We start from the raw sequence: 17,040 nt of genomic DNA on the forward strand, positions 1-17,040 counted from the left end.
CGTTAATAATCTTTTACTCTAAATTTTTTGGGTTTTTTTTTGTTTGTTTGTTTGTTTTGTTTTTGTTTCTTGGACAGGGTTTCTCTATGTAACCTTGACTGTCCTGGAATTCACTTTGTAGACCAGGCTGGCCTCGAACTCACAGAGATCCGCCTACCACTGCCTCCCGAGTGCTGGGGTCAAAGGCATGCTCCACCATTGCCTGGTTTAATTTTTAGTTTTGATGGTGAAGAGGGTATTAGTGGAGTTTGAGCTGGGATAGCCAGTTTGGCAAGCTGCCAGTAGGTGGCCAGCGTTTCCTGCTCTTTGGTGGCTCTTCCTAAACTAACTGAGTATTTTGACTTAGAAATGAACCATTCTATTTCATTTCTTGCAGACATTTCCCCCTGACACTCCCTATTCTAGCTGTCTGACCATTTATGTCAAAAGACCACCATGCTTTGTTCTTCCATACTGGGACATTTAATCAACCAATAAACATTTCAACAGTAGGGGAACACGCTCTCAGATACAAAGGATCAGAAAGCGTATCTCAGAAGGGAGGGTTAGCGGGTGGGTTTCTTCCCGACTCTCACGTGTTGCTGTAATGCTTGTCTGCCAGAAGAGGTGCCTACTGTTCTCTGACGGCCTGGACCTCTCCTGATGTTTTGTGCATTTAGGTGAGTTCTGCTTGAGGAGAGCTCTCTCTCCAGTGATCACAATAGTTGATTATTGTGAAGCTGGCAACCCCTGGCTACCACACTGGCAGCTGACTCACTGTGTAAAGTGCTAATTTTAGTAATGTCTTCTATGTGTTTGTCCTTCAGCATTGAGATCTTTTCTGTCTGGAGACATCTCAGACCTCGGGCACCTCTGACAACAGATTCGTGTTGGGCTCCTCCACCACAGAGCACAGATGTGCTAATTTCACTCCAGGAACGTCTTTGGTCTTCTAGTCCCAGAACTGCAAGATAATAAATATGTTGCTTTAAGCCATACAGCTCACTGGGGGTTATTACAGTGGCCACCGGAAACCAACAACACATCGCTCAACGGTCTTCTCTTCCTTGACTTATTATCATTATTACATTATCATACTGATCTGTACATGAGACAATAGGTCAAGTACGAAAAGACATCTAATATCTGCTGATCCTCAAGACAGTCAAATCCAAGCACGTTTCTGAGTGTGCCCAACACCAAACCATTCTGCGAATTATAAAAACAAATTATGGTTTTTCTCCAAGACTTTAGACAAGGTGTAAGAACTGCAATCCTATTTTACATCAAAACCATATAAACATGCCCACCAGGCGGGTGGTGGTGGCAGGTGGATCTCTGTGAGTTCGAGGCCAGCCTGGTCTACAGAGCAAGATCCAGGACAGGCACCAAAACTACACAGAGAAACCCTGTCTCAAAAAACCAAGAACAAAAAAAAAGAAACATGCTCAGAATTTGCTTCTTCTCAGTCTCAGGGAGGAAGCAGGTGTCACAGTCCTGTGAGGACAGCAGAGAGAAGTCTCCCTCCACCAGAGTGGCTTGTTGGTCTGGTCACACTGGGTTCTGTCATCTAAGAATGGACCTTATAGTCATCTTTGTCCTATAGCCTCTCTAAGAAATAAAATTGTTTCTGAAAACACATTTCCTGGAGATTTAAAGACTAGTGCTGAGGAGAGAGCTGTGAGCTGTTTGAGAAGAACCGTGGCCCGTAAGCCCAGTCATCAGCAGCTAATGTTGGTAACTACAGAGCTATGAAGAGCCGTGGCTGCCCCTCCGATCCCCTGCTGTTCTAAGAAGGTCTGTGGGCATGACTGCCCCTCCGATCCCCTGCTGCTCTAAGAAGGTCTGTGGACTTGGCTGCCCCTCCGATCCCCTGCTGCTCTAAGGTGGGTGGACATGGCTGCCCCTCTGATCCCCTGCTGCTCTAAGAAGGTCTGTGGGCATGGCTGCCCCTCTGATCCCCTGCTGCTCTAAGAAGGTCTGTGGACATGGCTGCCCCTCCGATCCCCTGCTGCTCTAAGAAGGTCTGTGGGCATGGCTGCCCCTCTGACTCCCCGCTGCTCTAAGAAGGTCTGTGGATGTGGCTGCCCCTCCGACCTCCTGCTGCTCTAAGAAAGTCTGTGGACATGGCTGCCCCTCCGATCCCCCGCTGCTCTAAGAGGGTCTGTGGGCATGGCTGCCCCTCCCATCCCCTGCTGCTCTAAGAAGCTCTGTGGGTATGGCTGCCCCTCCAACCTCCTGCTGCTCTAAGAAGGTCTGTGGGCATGGCTGCCCCTCCGACCCCCTGCTGCTCTAAGAAGGACTGTGGGCATGGCTACCCCTCCGACCCCCTGCTGCTCTAAGAAGGACTGTGGACAGAGGGTAAGGTGCTCTGGCCTTGTCACCTAGTGTGGCGCATCCCTGCTGCTTCTTTCCTCAAGATTCAGTCACTATAGTAACAGGCTGGACGGAAAGATGGCTCTGGCATCGATTTTGCTCGAACACACACCACCGTTCAAATGTCAGCCCAATGCTTGTCCTTTGGTGGGACAGTGCTGTTCACCAGAAAGGCAGCTAGGCATTTCCTGTTTCCTAGCCTCGCTAAGGAGAGAGCTCACCTACATGTGCATCTGCCTACATAAAGCTACAACGTGCTAAGATGTGCTGATGGCAAGTATAATAAAAACATTAAAACATTACTGAACTAATTATGCAGCTTTGTAGAGGGGTCCCATTCCACACTCTCTGATTTTTCTTCCTTCTGACCCTTGAAGTTTTTGTGGTAAATAGAAGGAAAGTGCGGTCATGTTCCATGAAGGGGGAGGACCACCCCCACCCCCTAACAACGGCACCAGACTTGGTTCTTAACTGAGGCTGCTTTCCACAGAAGTTGTTCAACCTCCATGCAGCGCCTCACAGAACCTCGCAGAGCCTCGCAGAGCCTCGCAGCCTGCTTTGAACAAAGTCTAAAGCACTTGAGGGCAGAACGCCCACCCCCAGAACGCCCACCCCCAGAACACCCACCCCCAGAACACCCACCCCCAGAACACCCACCCCCAGAACACCCACCCCCAGAACTCCCACCCTAGCTCATTTCCTCTTTCTGCCCCAACTGGAAGCAGGAACTGAGCAGCAAGCACACGGAAAGCCATTATCTGGGATACCTGGAAGGTAATCGCAAGGGCTCTTTCTGACTCTGTGGGAGGGTAGGCGCCACCCTGACACTCGCCATAATAAAAATGCCGCTCTCCTAATCCCAGGGCAGCTGCCTTCCTTATATGGAGCGTGCGTGGAGGGGACAGAGATCTCTCCTCTGACCCGAGATTAAATTGCTCGTTACACGTTCTGCACATTGCCCAGGTGAAAGCCCTGAAAAAAGAACCAAAGTTCACACTTTGCATGCAAAAAAACATAAGCAAATTCCCTCTACTCAGTGTCCATAGGGAAGTGATGTCACCTGCGCTCAGCAGTGTCCTTGGCACGGTCCCCCATTACCCTCATGTGTTTCTGCTTGAGTTCTCTCACAAGGACTAGCCCCTGACGGTTCCATTTCTGCCTACGTTTGTATTTTGTTCCTTTAAAAGGCCTTTTACACATTCCCCTAACCTGAATGTCTGTTGGTTTCCTGCTAAGAGGGCTACTCCTAAAAAGGCAGAGTTCAACGTGTGACCCGGATCTCTTTGTATTCCATTTAAGGAGCTGTCTGGTTGGTCACACATCCATTGGTACTATGACATGACCTCATTGGCATAAGCATGTGCATTTTCACTGAACTGTGTCCACCTCCTCTTGCGGAAGGGAGAAGGTCAAAGGTGACATCAAAGCCAAAGCCACAAGATACCACCCCTGGGCCGAAGTTGGAGGCCGGCAGGAGGCTGTTGGTTATGTTTCAACGTCACTCTGCCCTGGAGCTGTTCCCTCTTTCTCAATCAAAACACTACCTAAAGCACACGACCATTTTCCTGTTTCTACAGTGAGGACCTTTTGGAAGGTGGCTGTGGGTCAGCACACAGGGACAGGCAATGTTTAGCTGCTTCAGAGAGTGAGTGGTAGGGTGCTACATGTAGCATCTGCTGGAACTACACTTCTTTGCATCTGCATCGTCCATTTGGTTGTATTTAGGATTACATCACTGAGCATGTCTATAAGGGCTTCTCCAGAGAGGTTTAGCTCAGGAGGGGAGACATGCTCTGAATGTAGGGGTCACTAACTCATGGCTGTGGTCCTGGCCTAAAGAACAAGGAGGCCAAGAGCCGAGCATTGGCACTTCTCCCTGCTTCGTGACTGTAGACACATGACCCGCTTCACGTTCCCGGTGCCACGACGTGCCCCGCCATGATGGGCTATAATGCCCTTTCCAGCCATGACCCCGGATAACCCCCACTTCCTTAAGCTGCTTTGGTAGAGGTCTTGTCGAAGCACCGAGAAAGTTATTAGTGTCCAAAGTGTTGTCGTTTTGTCCGTGGTGTGTCCTGGCCCCATCCTGGCCAGGCTCTGGACCTGGATGACTCCTAGAGTGAACCTGATTCACTCCAAGTGCTTGTTGCTTAGCTACCCTCCCAGCTTCTACAGCTTTTGTGTGGAGGGTAAAGACGGAGGTGGAGTACAGACTCCAGGAAGGCTGGAGCTCAGCCCTAGCTGTGGGTTAGAGCACGCTGCTCTCATCAACTGTTGACAGCCTCGGAAAACAGCTTCACCTGTGAGGAGAGGGTGAGAGTAGGGTCAGGGGTCAAATCTTTCCTGGATGGGTGGGCGGGCGGTGGTGGCGCACACCTTTGATCTCAGCACTTGAGAGGCAGAGGCAGGTGGATCTCTGTGAGTTCAGGGAACTCACATAGCAACATGGACCGGCCTGCTCTAAAAAGCGAGTTCCAGGAGGGCCAGAGCTGTTACACAGAGAAACCCTGTCTGGAAAAACAAACGAAAACAAACAAACCTTTCCTGGATAAGCTATCATCCAAACATTAGTTTCCTTTCTTAGATTTTTATTTATGTTTTTATAATTTATTTATTTTAATTTTATATGCATTGGTGTTTTGACTGCATGTATGTCTGTGTGAGGGTCTCAGATCTTGGAGTTATAGACCGGTGTGAGCTGCTATGGGAGTGCTGGGAATTGAACCCGGGTCCCCTGGAAGAGCAGTCAGTGCTCTTAACCGCTGAGCCATCTCTCCAGCCCCAGACTTTTATTTTTAAGTGTGTGTGTGTGTGTGTGTGTGTGTGTGTGTGTGTGTCTGTCTGTCTGTCTGTCTGTCTGTTTGTGGGTATGCTCATACAAGTGCAGGTGCCCGCAGAGGACCCTGGATCCCTGGAGCTGTAGTGACAGGTAATGAATTGTTCACTGTCTGAAGTGGGTGCTGGGAACTGAACTTGGATTCTTGGTTACAGCAAAGTGCGCTCTTAACCAATGTGCTCTCTCTCCAGCTCCTTTTCCATTACTTGTTTTCTTTACATGTCAGTTGAAAACTCAGACATTGGAACAGAGTTTATGGGCTTAAAAAGAGGCAAGTCTGAACCAGACATCACAGTGCACACCTGAAATCCTAGCACTCCGGACACTAAGGCAGAAGGGATTGAGTTAGGACAGCCTAGGGAGACTTTGTCTTAACTTCAACAACAAAATTAAAAAGATGAAAATGAGACAAGAAAGGACCGCTCTCACACCGGCTTCCACTGGAGGCAGAGCTTTCTCCCCTGGAGTCTGCCAGTCTGCCGCTGAGTTTCCCTCCATGACAGGCTAATAGGTAGCAACACAGGAAGACATGTCACTTGTAATAGTAGGAACCGCAACAAGCTGTGATTCCTTCTTAGAAACGCCCTTTCAAAGTACGTTGGCTTTAATGGCTCGATTGCCCTTCAGTCAAAGGAGGAACATCTATACAAAGTATGTTATTTACTTTCTCTAGATTTAAGTATAGCTGAGTATTCTCCATGCACTTTTCTTTTAGCAAGGCGAGAGATCGTATCTGGAAATACTCATCTTTCTTTTTGCTTTTTGCCTCTGCTTCCTATCACATGACGGGGCTCTCACTATGGACAGAGTAGCCACACTACATGAGAAGTAGACTTGTTAGAGAAATGAAAAGCAATGAGGAAGGGTTAGTGCCTCATTAAGCTTCCAGCCAGGAACAGGTCGACAGGAGGAAGCAAGCAGCACCCAGCAGGCCAGGCTTTGTCCATACATGGGCACTCCAGGGGCCACTTCCTTATTGCACCCCGCTTGTTCTCTGCAGTCCTGAACTTTGACATTTCCATTAAGTCCCCTCCCAGTAACTGAGGCTTAGGGCCTCTCCCTGTGCTCACATGGAACTGGGTCGTTCAGAAGCCTGTCCTGATACCAAGAGACACTTATCTGGAGTTCAGCTGGAGAAAATCCAACTTTCTTTCTCCTCATATTTCTTTGTCTTTTAACATCAGGGGGATGCTCACAGAGAATCCTCACATTCAGGTGGAACCATCATATTGTATCAGTCTGCCCATTTCAAGGTGACCCTAGGAGACCCTGAGTTATGTTCTCACTGCTCTGCCATTTCCTCTTCGATGGTCAGGGAACAAAGTATATTGTGATGTCAGTGCCCTGAGCAGATCCAGTCATATGCATTTTCTCTCCTTAAACATGAGTAAATACAGTTTGTTAAAATCATGTGGGAATAAAAAGCAAGAAAGGGAAGACATCTGATAGCTAAATCTCAGCAGATAAACCTACTTCCTAATGGCTGGAGGGAACTGCACCCCAATCAGTAGTTAATCAGATATGCAAATTGCTTTAGATGCATTAAGTACAAAAGTTAGGCAGTCAACAATGGCAACTGTCTTTTCATGCTCCTAGTGTGAGTGTGCTGTGTCAGAAACAAAGATCCTCCGTCTTTCAACAATGTTAGAGTTTATTGGATAACAATAAATTCACAAGGTACAGCAGTTTGGATGGCATCAATTTCTACTTAATCCTGCTTTCCTGGGTCATCTGGCTTTCAGCACTGACCCGTGTTCTTTCATTCCACTCCTCACGTTAACTCTCATATCACGTATCACACAGCAAATGTATTTGTATGTGTGTGGGGTGGGGTGGGGGTGGCTTATACAATGTGTGCAAAACGTGAAGAAGGTTCCTGTAAGTTCTGCGTGGTTTCAGATGTAGGCTGACTAGTCTGTTTTAATAAGAAAACAATCCACACCAGCTGCGGTGAAGAAGCTGCTCCTCTGGAGTCAGGCTGCTCCTGAAGCACAGCTGTGCGGTTTACTTTGGCTGCAGAGATCAAAGGGAAGGACCTGGACCAAATGAATGTACAGAGAGGAGGAGGATGGATGGATGGATGGATGAATGGACAGATGGATAGACAGACAGATGGATGGATGAATGGATGGATGGACAGATGGATAGACCGATGGATGGATAGACAGATGAATGGATGGACAGATAGGTGGATGGATGGATGCATGGATGGATGGGAGGTCCAGATAGGAAAATAGAAGGTCAGATAGTAGTTGAATAGGCCACATCAGTAGCAGGGTCCAAGAACAGCTGACTTTCCAGAGACACTCAAGACAGTCATGAGTTGCCCTGGATAGTCAGATGACAGGTCGGGGTCATTACTATCATAGTGTTGGGTATCCACCTCTTTATGAGGTCCAGGTGAGGGAGTCACACCATTTCTTCCATCTGATGTGTCCCACAAGTTCCTGGGCCTAATTTCCCGACATAACTTTAATATGCCTATGTAGTCTTACAGCCTCAATTCACCCTGATAAATTCATAGAGTAGAACCTACTTGACTCTTAAAAAAAAAGTCATTTATCAGTTTCTGCTGCCTGAATGGTCCTGGACAGACGCTGTTGTTTACCTGTGTGCTCCGGTACATACTTAGTCTCCATCCTCAAAACGGAGTCTCTCAGGGCAGGGTACGGCCTGAAAAAACAGTTTTTTATATAAGACAGGGTAACCTGGAGCAGGGTGCAGCCTGTGCTCTGAACGGGTCCTCTGCATGGAAGCTGAAGTTAGTCTAAGTAGCTTCCTGACCTACGGGCAAAGCTCAGTTCCCTGGGTTCTCCAAACTGGCTTGCCTTAAAGTTTTTCTGTGATAACCAAGAAACATGCAGATGTATCTGGGCCCCTGGCCTAGTGTTGCTTTAGTTTAGGAGAATGGAAAAGTTCTAGAATATTCCAGCAGAGAACTCACAAAGCTACACTTGGTATTTGTCTTTCTCTAGCCCTACATGCTGGGCCTTCAGTAGTAATGCCTTCACGGCTGGACTGTATCGCTTATATTCACTGGGTTCTACATTTGGGGCAAAAATAAAGAGACAAAATGGTTGACTTCTTGCTGTTCTTTGTTTTACTTGTGCACCAGAGGTGGATCAAAATACTTAGATAGCGGGCTCTGTGTACTAGAGGTGGAGGGTTGGTCACCAGGCTGGAAGTGCCTCCCTCCGTGCCATTAGCCATAAAAAATGAACTTGGGTCCTATATGCACTGAAGGAAGTTCTGGCCTCATTAAAACAAAACAAAACAAGACAAAAAAATCCAGCAATAACTTTAGCCTCAAAGCCCAACCCAGGGTGACAAGTAACTATGTAACAGGAGCAGGCTCTGGTACTCTAGGATCAGTGGCCACAGGGAAGAACCCATCTGGCGTATGAAGGAAAGAAAGCCACATTTGAAGTGCAGACTCCAGCTCTGAGACAGCTCAGCCTGCTGTCCCTGAACTCAGGTACTCCACAAGTAAACACACAAGTGAACACTGATACCATGCTTGATGTGACCTTGAAATCCAGATGTGTTCCTGGCATGTCAGGAACAGGTGTGTTGTTTAGATGGGGTTTCAAGTTGGCGTCATTAGCTAAACATCCCTCAAGAATCCCACAAGTATGGGGCACATGGAACGTGGGTCCCTGTCCCATGTCAAGGTGTCATGGTCACCTGGGTGGTTTATTTCTTGCCACAGCATTAATGTAATATGGAAAGATGTAGTCTTTGCATGTTGAGTAAAGACTCCATTGAATATGCTATGCTCTGAGTTCCAGAGAGGAAACACAAAACAAGGCTATTCCCTGAATCCAGAGGGTACAACCCCACAGGCAAGGATGTGCCCCTGCCTGTGTGCAAGAAAAAAAGGCCAAGAAAGGCCATGCAAAATCACCCTCAGGACACACAGGTCCTTAGCTTACCACCATGCTATGCCCCAGGAGGCATGAACACCAAGGTACCTGTGCGCAGCAATACCCACCTTGTCACCATGACCCTGACACCTGAGTGTTAAGTGCCCTTTTTCCAGGAGGGAAGATTTCAATTCAGAGGAAATAGCTAGCTACAGAATATATTCAACATACTTTTTTTTTAAAAAAAGCTTTTTAATCTCTCTCTCTCTCTCTCTCTCTCTCTCTCTCTCTCTCTCTCTCTCTGTATGTGTGTGTGTGTGTGAGAGAGAGAATGAATATGGGCATGTGCGAGCCAAGGTGTACAAAGAACAACTTTTGGGAGCCGATGCTCTCCTCCCATCAATCCCAGGATTCCAGAATTGAACGCAGGTCATCAGGCTTGCAGAGCAAGCTCTGTTACCAGCTGAGCCGTCTCACTGGCTCTAAACTAAGTTTTAAACAGACCTCATTAGATGATTTTGCTTGATCATAGGTTTATACATGATCTGAGACTGTTTATGATAGGCTAGGTGTAATGTAACCTAGACTGCTGTTGGGTGTATTCCATATGCATTTTTGACTTAGTATTTTCACCTTGCATGGCATATCAGGATAAAGCCCACTGGAAGTTGAGCAGCTATATTTTATTGTCTCTGTTCTGGTAGTATCTTAGCTTGGTAACATCAACAAAAACTCCATACAGTCTGAATTAGGGTTATCCTTTCCTTGCAAAGTTCAATAAACAAAAACACAGAGCCACTGGGCACGGTTTAGAAGTGAGAGCCAGGTGCCTAAATTAGGTGTGTGGACGGAATAATGCCGACTTCCACCCGTTAACTGGTCTATGATTTTAAAAAGTGTGTAATGAAAAAAACACTATGAGAATAAGCACATCAGAAGTGATTTACATAAATATTTTCCAAATATGAATACCTACATCATTCAAAAGCGTAAAAGACTAAACTGAACCAGACACTTTGAAATGTTTTGCACTTGTTTACTCGGGTAAGAACCATTCCTAGCTGGCTTTGCTACTCAAGGGGTACACCGGTGGCTGAGACCTTCCCAGCAACACTCCTGAGCAAGCAAGCCCTGGTTGAGGAGCGCTAGCTTGCAGCCCCTCTAATCTACAGTGTCCAATTTGCCCTCTTCTTCCTACAGACCCACGCTACCTATTTGGAAAACATTCCGCCCGTTGGTTGGCACTGCTTTTCTAGTTTTTTTTTTTCAGCTTTCTAGGAATTGAAAACTATACTAGGCGGCAGGTCAGCAAGACCTTCTTTGAGCCCCAGGGCTCTACATGCGGGAAGACACGGGCGTGTTTTGGGGCAGCCCAAACCAGGCCTTTGCATCCACAGCTGCCCAGCTGGCAAGGCTGGAAAATGGGACAGTGAGGTGAGGGGGGTGAGTGTATACCAGCGGGTGTCCTTGCTCGCAGCAGCCCGGCGCCGGGGCGGTCTGTAGGTCCGGAGCGGCCGTCCTGAGACCGTGGCTAACCAAATGGTTTCGGCCAGACGACCCGGGACAACGCCAGCTAGGCGACTCAGAGGGTACCACAATGGGCCCGCGGGCGCCTAGGATGGGTGGGTGGGGCTTGCGTTCACTGCGCACGCGCGCACCCAGGCCTCCAAGCTCGGGTAGCAACACAACCGTCACGTGGCTCCGCACCGGCCAATCCACGGGACCCCGGGGCGGGGCGTCCAGCGGTGCCCCTCGGCGGGAGGCGGGCGACTTCCGGCAATAATTGGACGCTGCAGCTCGGTGCGGTTGGTAACTGTCTCGTCTGCGAGGGAAGCCGCAGGTGAGGAGGGGCGCGGGATGGGGAGGGGCTGTCAGGCAGGGCGTCCCCGGCCCACCCTCCGCTGACCGCCGTGCTGCCCGCTGGCCCCGATCGGGCTGTGGGCTCGCCCACCTCCCGGGGGTCCGGGCGTCCGCCCCCGATCCCCGCCGGCCTGCCTTCTGCCGGTCCACGCCTCCTCCCTGCACACCTGTCAGGGCTCCATCCCTGAGGCCGGCGAGCGCTTTCGCCGCCCGACACAGGGCGGTTTGCATCTGTATCCTCACGGCTGATTTCTGCCTCTGTTCCAGTGGGGTTCCGTCTCCATCCTTGGGCCCTATTTAAACTCCCCTGAACTCAAGCATCTGGAGAACTGGCCCTATGAAGGGGCCTTTCCCCCCTGCATGCAGCGCCCAAGACTTAATTTCCCACCATGATCAGAAAAGGTTCCCCCATTCTTATTCCATTTTCCTTCGCTCGGGGGCATGCTGTCTTACTTCGACGCATCTGTGATGATCTCTCCGGATTCCTTGGAGTACGCCCCATTTCTGACATGCACCCTGAAATAGGCAGTTTGCTTTTTCAGGATCTTTCACAATCACATTCACCCACCTTTACAGACTTCACATTTGATCCAAGTTGTCTGAATTTAACTGACTTAAAAAATTTTGTAAGAAAAACTTGATCAGCGGCAAAATCAAATGCTTATTAGGTGAAGACTATTCATCATTTTTTAAAAGGGTTGTATTATTGTTAATTTTGTGTGTGGCATGTGCACTAGTGCCCAAGAAGAACAGAGGGTGTCAGATACTGTTGAACTGGGCTTACAAACAGTTCTGAGCTGCCTGATTTGAGTGCTGGGAACCAGACTTGGGGTCCTCTGCAAGGGCAGTTAGTGTGTGCTCCTAGCTGCTGATCCATCTCTCTATTCCCACACCATCCATTCATTCTTACCCCAGAACGATGGAAGTATCTTTCTCAAAATTTAAAATAAGAGTGAAGCTTTTTCCTCCAGAATTTAGCTTGCCTTTCTGTTTTTATTATAACTTGTTTTATTGTAATGCACTTGCCATACACTCGAAGCTTTTATTGTTTTGTTTTTGTTTTTCTTCTTTTGGTTTTTTTGAGACAGGGTTTCTCTGTGTAGCTTTGGAGCCTTTCCTGGATCTCGCTCTGTAGACCAGGCTGGCCTTGAACTCACTGGAGATCCGCCTGCCTCTGCCTCCTGCAGTGCTGGGATTAAAGGCCGTGTTAAACATAACTGATGTACATTATAATTATTTTTCATGTAATTTACAAATAGAGCACCACATATATATGTAGAAAAAGACAACAACAGCAAACACCCAAACCTGTAATTTCCTGGAATCTCTTTTCATAGGCTGTTAGGATTACTATAAATATAGTGGCTAAAAGCATGGATTGTGGAATCAGGGTCCATAATTTTGAATCCCATCCTATTGAATTCTTTGCTTCTGTACTCTCATGTATAAAATAGAGAGTTTTTGTTGGGATATGGTAGGTGGACACAGGGCCTCGGGTATGCTAAGCAAGTAAGTGCTCCAGCACTGAGCCTTGAAATAGAGAATTAAATTTGTAAAATGAGGGTAGTTCCTACTTTACAGGTTAGTGTGAGGGACTAAACTAGGTGTAATTCACGTGAATTGTTCACAGTGCCTGGCCCATTCTGAGTTCTACTGTTGTTACTGTTTTTATTCAGTAGGAGAAAATGTGCTTGTTGAAGGAGAAGGGGAAAAAAAGCTTATTTTTTCCTTAGTTCAGGCTCTTTGGCTTTAGGAGTTTTTACTAGGAAATGAATTTGACGAATTCATCTTGTTCTCCTGCCGTACCCCACCTTCCTGTCTTGCCTTGTGAAATAGAAACCCAGGAAAGACGTAAAGGTGTTGAATCCCAAGTGCGTTCTGGCGTTAGTTAGCAATTACTATGCTTAAGTTTTCCTGCAGATAGGGCCTGGCTGGCTGGATCAGCAGTCTAGAGCGCTTGTTGCTCCTGCCGAGGACTAGGTTCCGTTCCCAGCACCCACATGCTGGCTCCCAACTGCATCTAACTCCAGTTACAAGAGGATATGATGCCTTTGTCTGGGCGCTGCATGAACAGGGTGCACTTGCAACCATGCAAACAAAGCACTCATATCCACATAAAATAAAATTAAATATATTAAAAAATAAGTGCAGATTATACAAGCTGTGACTCAGCTGGGCAGACTTGGAGACGTTACGCATACACATATTAATTTTTCAGAAATAGTTTATGGTTTTTACTTTACATGATAGCTAATCTTGGTTGTCAGCCCGACACACCTGAGAAGAGGGGGCCTCAGTTGAGAATTAATTCCGTGAGGTTGGTCTCTGGGGCGTGTCTGTTGGCTCCGTTCTTGATCGCCAATGGTTGTAGAATGGCCCAGTGTACTGTGGGTTGTACAGCCCTAGGTGGTAGGTGGGCCTGGGCTGTATGAAAAGAGCTGTCTTAGCAAGGCACAAGGTGCAAAGCCAGTAAGTGGTGTTCTTGTGTGGTTTCTGCTTGAGTTCCTACCCTGACGTCCCCGGAGGGTGGACTGTAACCCGTGAAATGAAATAAACCCTTTCCTGTGTCAACCTTTTAGTCAGATTATTTTAACACAGCAACAGAAAAGAAAGTAGACGGCCTTAGCATTTGCAAATTCTCAAAATAAAGCTAATCTTAATTTTAAATATGTTAATGAAATTCTAGCAATTCATGTCTTTTAGCCAAGCAGATAAATTCCCGTAAAAAGGGGGTTGTTGTCATTTAAAATCTTTCAGTGACACTATTTTCTCATATACAAACAGGTGCTTCACATTGTATTAAAAACAAACTGGTCACCTTTTAAAGTCAGCTTGCCTTCTGCTCTATGAGACAGGGTCTCACTCTGAAGCCCAGGTTGGTCTTGAATTCTTGCCTCAGATACTTCAGTGCTAGGGTTACAGGTGGACAGGTATTTGCCACCCTACCTAGCCCCAGTGACTTTTTTTTTTTAAGTGGTGCTTAGGATTGAACCCAGGGCCTTATGAACACTAGGCAAGTGCTGTACTACTGACCTATAGCCCTGTATCCTAGTGGCCTTTGTTACTATTTATTAATAATTTTGCTTCTGGAATCTGTGCCTTAGTTTATGAACTGTATAGCTTATGCTATAAAATAGTGAACTAATACCACGATTCCAAGATTGTGTCATGACAAGTCTATGAAATAAATCTTTAAATGAACAAATATTTTCCTCTAGGTTGAAAAATCCGGGACATAAGGGTTTGGTTTTTGTGGTTTACTAGCTACCAGGCCTTTAAAAAAAAAAAAAAAATCCATTTAGCTGTTGAAAGGGTTATACCAAACTATTTCTCACCAAATTGTCCAGTCAATGAATTACAATATGTATTGAGTTGACAACAAAATGTAATTGGAAATGTCACGACGGCTCTTTTTTTTTTTTTTTTTGGTTTTTCGAGACAGGGTTTCTCTGTGTAGCTTTGCGCCTTTCCTGGAACTCGCTTTGGAGACCAGGCTGGCCTCGAACTCACAGAGATCCGCCTGCCTCTGCCTCCCGAGTGCTGGGATTAAAGGCGTGCGCCACCACCGCCCGGCCACGACGGCTCTTTTTATAATCGATATGTAAGAGAAAAAGATGTGTTCTGAGTATAAACTAGTTTAGAAAGGTTTTACGATCCTTTTGGTATAAAAAGCAAAAGTTATTTTAGCATGCATTTCACACTCTGGGCCAGGAATCTACATGTTTTCCTTTTGGTTGGTCTCTTATAAAAGATGGTAGAGGTGTCCGTTTGATACCCTGGCCTTGGTTGGTTATTTTAAATAGAGCTTGAGGTCTCCCAAGTACTCAGAGCCGTGGAACATGCATGTCAGGAAACACAGCAAGCCTGCCTTGCTTCACCTGCTTTCTTCAGTGCTGGGAATGTTAAACCCAAGTATACCAGGTAAAGGCCCAGCCCCTAAGCTACACCTTCCCAGTCTGCTTTGAATGGGAAAAGAGCATCCCTTTCTGATGTAAATGCTCTGCTGAAGTTCTGTGCAGAGGTCAGCTTCCTTCCTTTATATAAACAATGCCCATCTTTCAACTCCTGTGTTTTGTGGCTCTTGACATCTCCTCTATGTTTCTTTCTTAAAATGCATTTTTTATCCACTTCCCTCCCGCCACTCCACGCTTTCACTCTTCCTCTAGATTCTTTCCATGGCCTGTCTTCATCCACTTGCCCATTTCCCATCTGTGTTCTTTAGAGTTCTTCCTTTGGCCATCTTGATATGATATTATGTCTGTATCTTTTATTGCTCTGAATGCTGATAATTTTTCTCTCCAGTGTAGCTCTTTTCTGAGATATGGGTCTATATAGTCATCCATTCAGTCAACAGATAGATGTTTATTGAGCTCTGGCTGTATGCCTGACATCGATCTGGGGTAATGAGGATGTAACATTGAGCAAGTCATTGTGTCAACTTGGAGGAGAACAAATGGTGAGTCCATAAATAATTTCAGATAATGGACAGTGGCAGAGGTGGTTGATGGTACACTGATGAATGGGGTAGAGATGTCAGAAGGGAGCTGTTTGCATGAAGCCTTTGTAGGGAGGTGACATCTTGAATATGTAAACATGACTATCTGGAGCAGTTCTTAACAATCGCTGTGTCTGAGAATCACCTTTGGACCTTCAGAACACTCTGCCCAGCATCCCTTCCTCTGCCCCTCCCAAGCCTGCTCTTCTGCTGGGCACCTCTAGCGTTCAGTGGGAAGAGTGCTTGCTGCTCTCCAGAAGACCCACATTTGGTTCCTGGCACCACCTACACAGCAGCATTTTGCCTTGCTGCCTCCATGTGGCTGCGGCTGCACCTCCAGTCCTCTGAAGATCCACTGCCTTTATGCCCTGTAAAGCAGAAGTCTGAGCAAATCGTTTACCTCCTGGTTTTTTGGCTCCTGGTCGTTCTTAGGATGAAGCCCAGCTCCTTCCTTTCCTCATCTGGCCACCATGCCTTCCCTGTCTTTCCTGACCGTATCCCATTTGTATTCCTTGCCTTCACCCACAGTGATCTCTCCGGAGTGAGGTGCGACTGTGGTTCAGTTACGTTGCCTCACACTCTTGCACAGGGTAGAAGGTGGGGGACTGTTAGAGTGGTGTTCCTCAGCTCACTTGCTTCTTCAGATTCAAACTCCGGTGTCCTGGGGTAAGCCTTTCACCACACATTATTGCGTAGTAAGGCCCACCTACGTTTAACCTAGTTATCACTTTATACGACCAGAGTACTATATAGTTATCACTATTTGGTTACCACAGCTAGCCAAGTTGTGATACACACTTACATGTTAAGTAAGACTTTGGTTCCATATGAGAAGAAATTTGGTTTTTATTTATTTTTTTTGTTTTGTTTTGTTTTTTGAGACAGAGTTTCTCTGTGTAGTCCTGGCTGTCCTAGAACTCACTCTGTAGACCAGGCTGACCTTGAACTCACAGAGCTCTGCCTGCCTGTGCCTCCGAGTGCTGGGATTAAATGCGTGCGCTACCACCACCCAGTGAGAAGAAATTGGTGTTCATTATGCATCTATATACTTTTAATGTAAACTAATTTTTTTTTTTTTTTTTTTACAGGAGAACTATGCCATTTCTGGGTCAGGACTGGAGATCCCCTGGGTGGAGCTGGATTAAAACTGAGGATGGATGGAAAAGGTGTGACTCCTGTAGCCAAGAGCTCAGGAGTGAGAATAGCCAGTGCACCATCAACCACAGCATGTGAGTCTCGGGTCACTCTTGAGCTCCGTCATTTGCAGTTTTGCTCCTTATTTTGGCCAGGCCTGCTGTCCAGACGGCTCCTGTGGTGTGCCTGTCTCCACCCAACACTCATGATTACAGGGTCATTCAGCCATACCCGGCTTTCACGTGGGTGCTAAGGATTTGAACTCAGATCTTCAAGTATTCTTAGCCACCGAGCTATCACTCCAGCATCAAGCTTGCATCGGAAACATACCTAAGTGCCTTGTCCCTAGTAAATATTAACTCTGTCCTTTCCCTCAGACTCTGACACCACTCTTAATGTTTTCTCTGCTTGTCCTTTTGTGACTAGATTATGTTTTATAATAATGTCCTCAGATCCCGGTGTGTTTAGCGTGTACTGGTAAAGTCCCTTTGTTTTGT

The 17,040-nt window shown here is 46.8% G+C and overlaps 1 protein-coding gene across 4 annotated transcripts in view; it reads left to right on the plus strand.

Moving 5' to 3' along the window:
• Nucleotides 1-10,786: 10,786 nt before the first annotated feature.
• Nucleotides 10,787-17,040, plus strand: part of Fbxo25 (F-box protein 25) — a 30,041-nt gene continuing 23,787 nt past the window's right edge. For all 4 annotated transcript variants that reach the window (XM_028881233.2, XM_028881235.2, XM_028881234.2 and 1 more), the window contains exons 1-2: nucleotides 10,787-10,894; nucleotides 16,498-16,638. In XM_028881233.2, the coding sequence (XP_028737066.1) occupies nucleotides 16,505-16,638 (134 nt within the window). In that variant the 5' untranslated portion in view covers nucleotides 10,787-10,894; nucleotides 16,498-16,504. The remainder of the gene's footprint in view (nucleotides 10,895-16,497; nucleotides 16,639-17,040) is intronic.

This window comes from Peromyscus leucopus, chromosome 17, assembly GCF_004664715.2.
Source record: "Peromyscus leucopus breed LL Stock chromosome 17, UCI_PerLeu_2.1, whole genome shotgun sequence".
In the NCBI taxonomy this organism is placed as follows: domain Eukaryota; kingdom Metazoa; phylum Chordata; class Mammalia; order Rodentia; family Cricetidae; genus Peromyscus; species Peromyscus leucopus.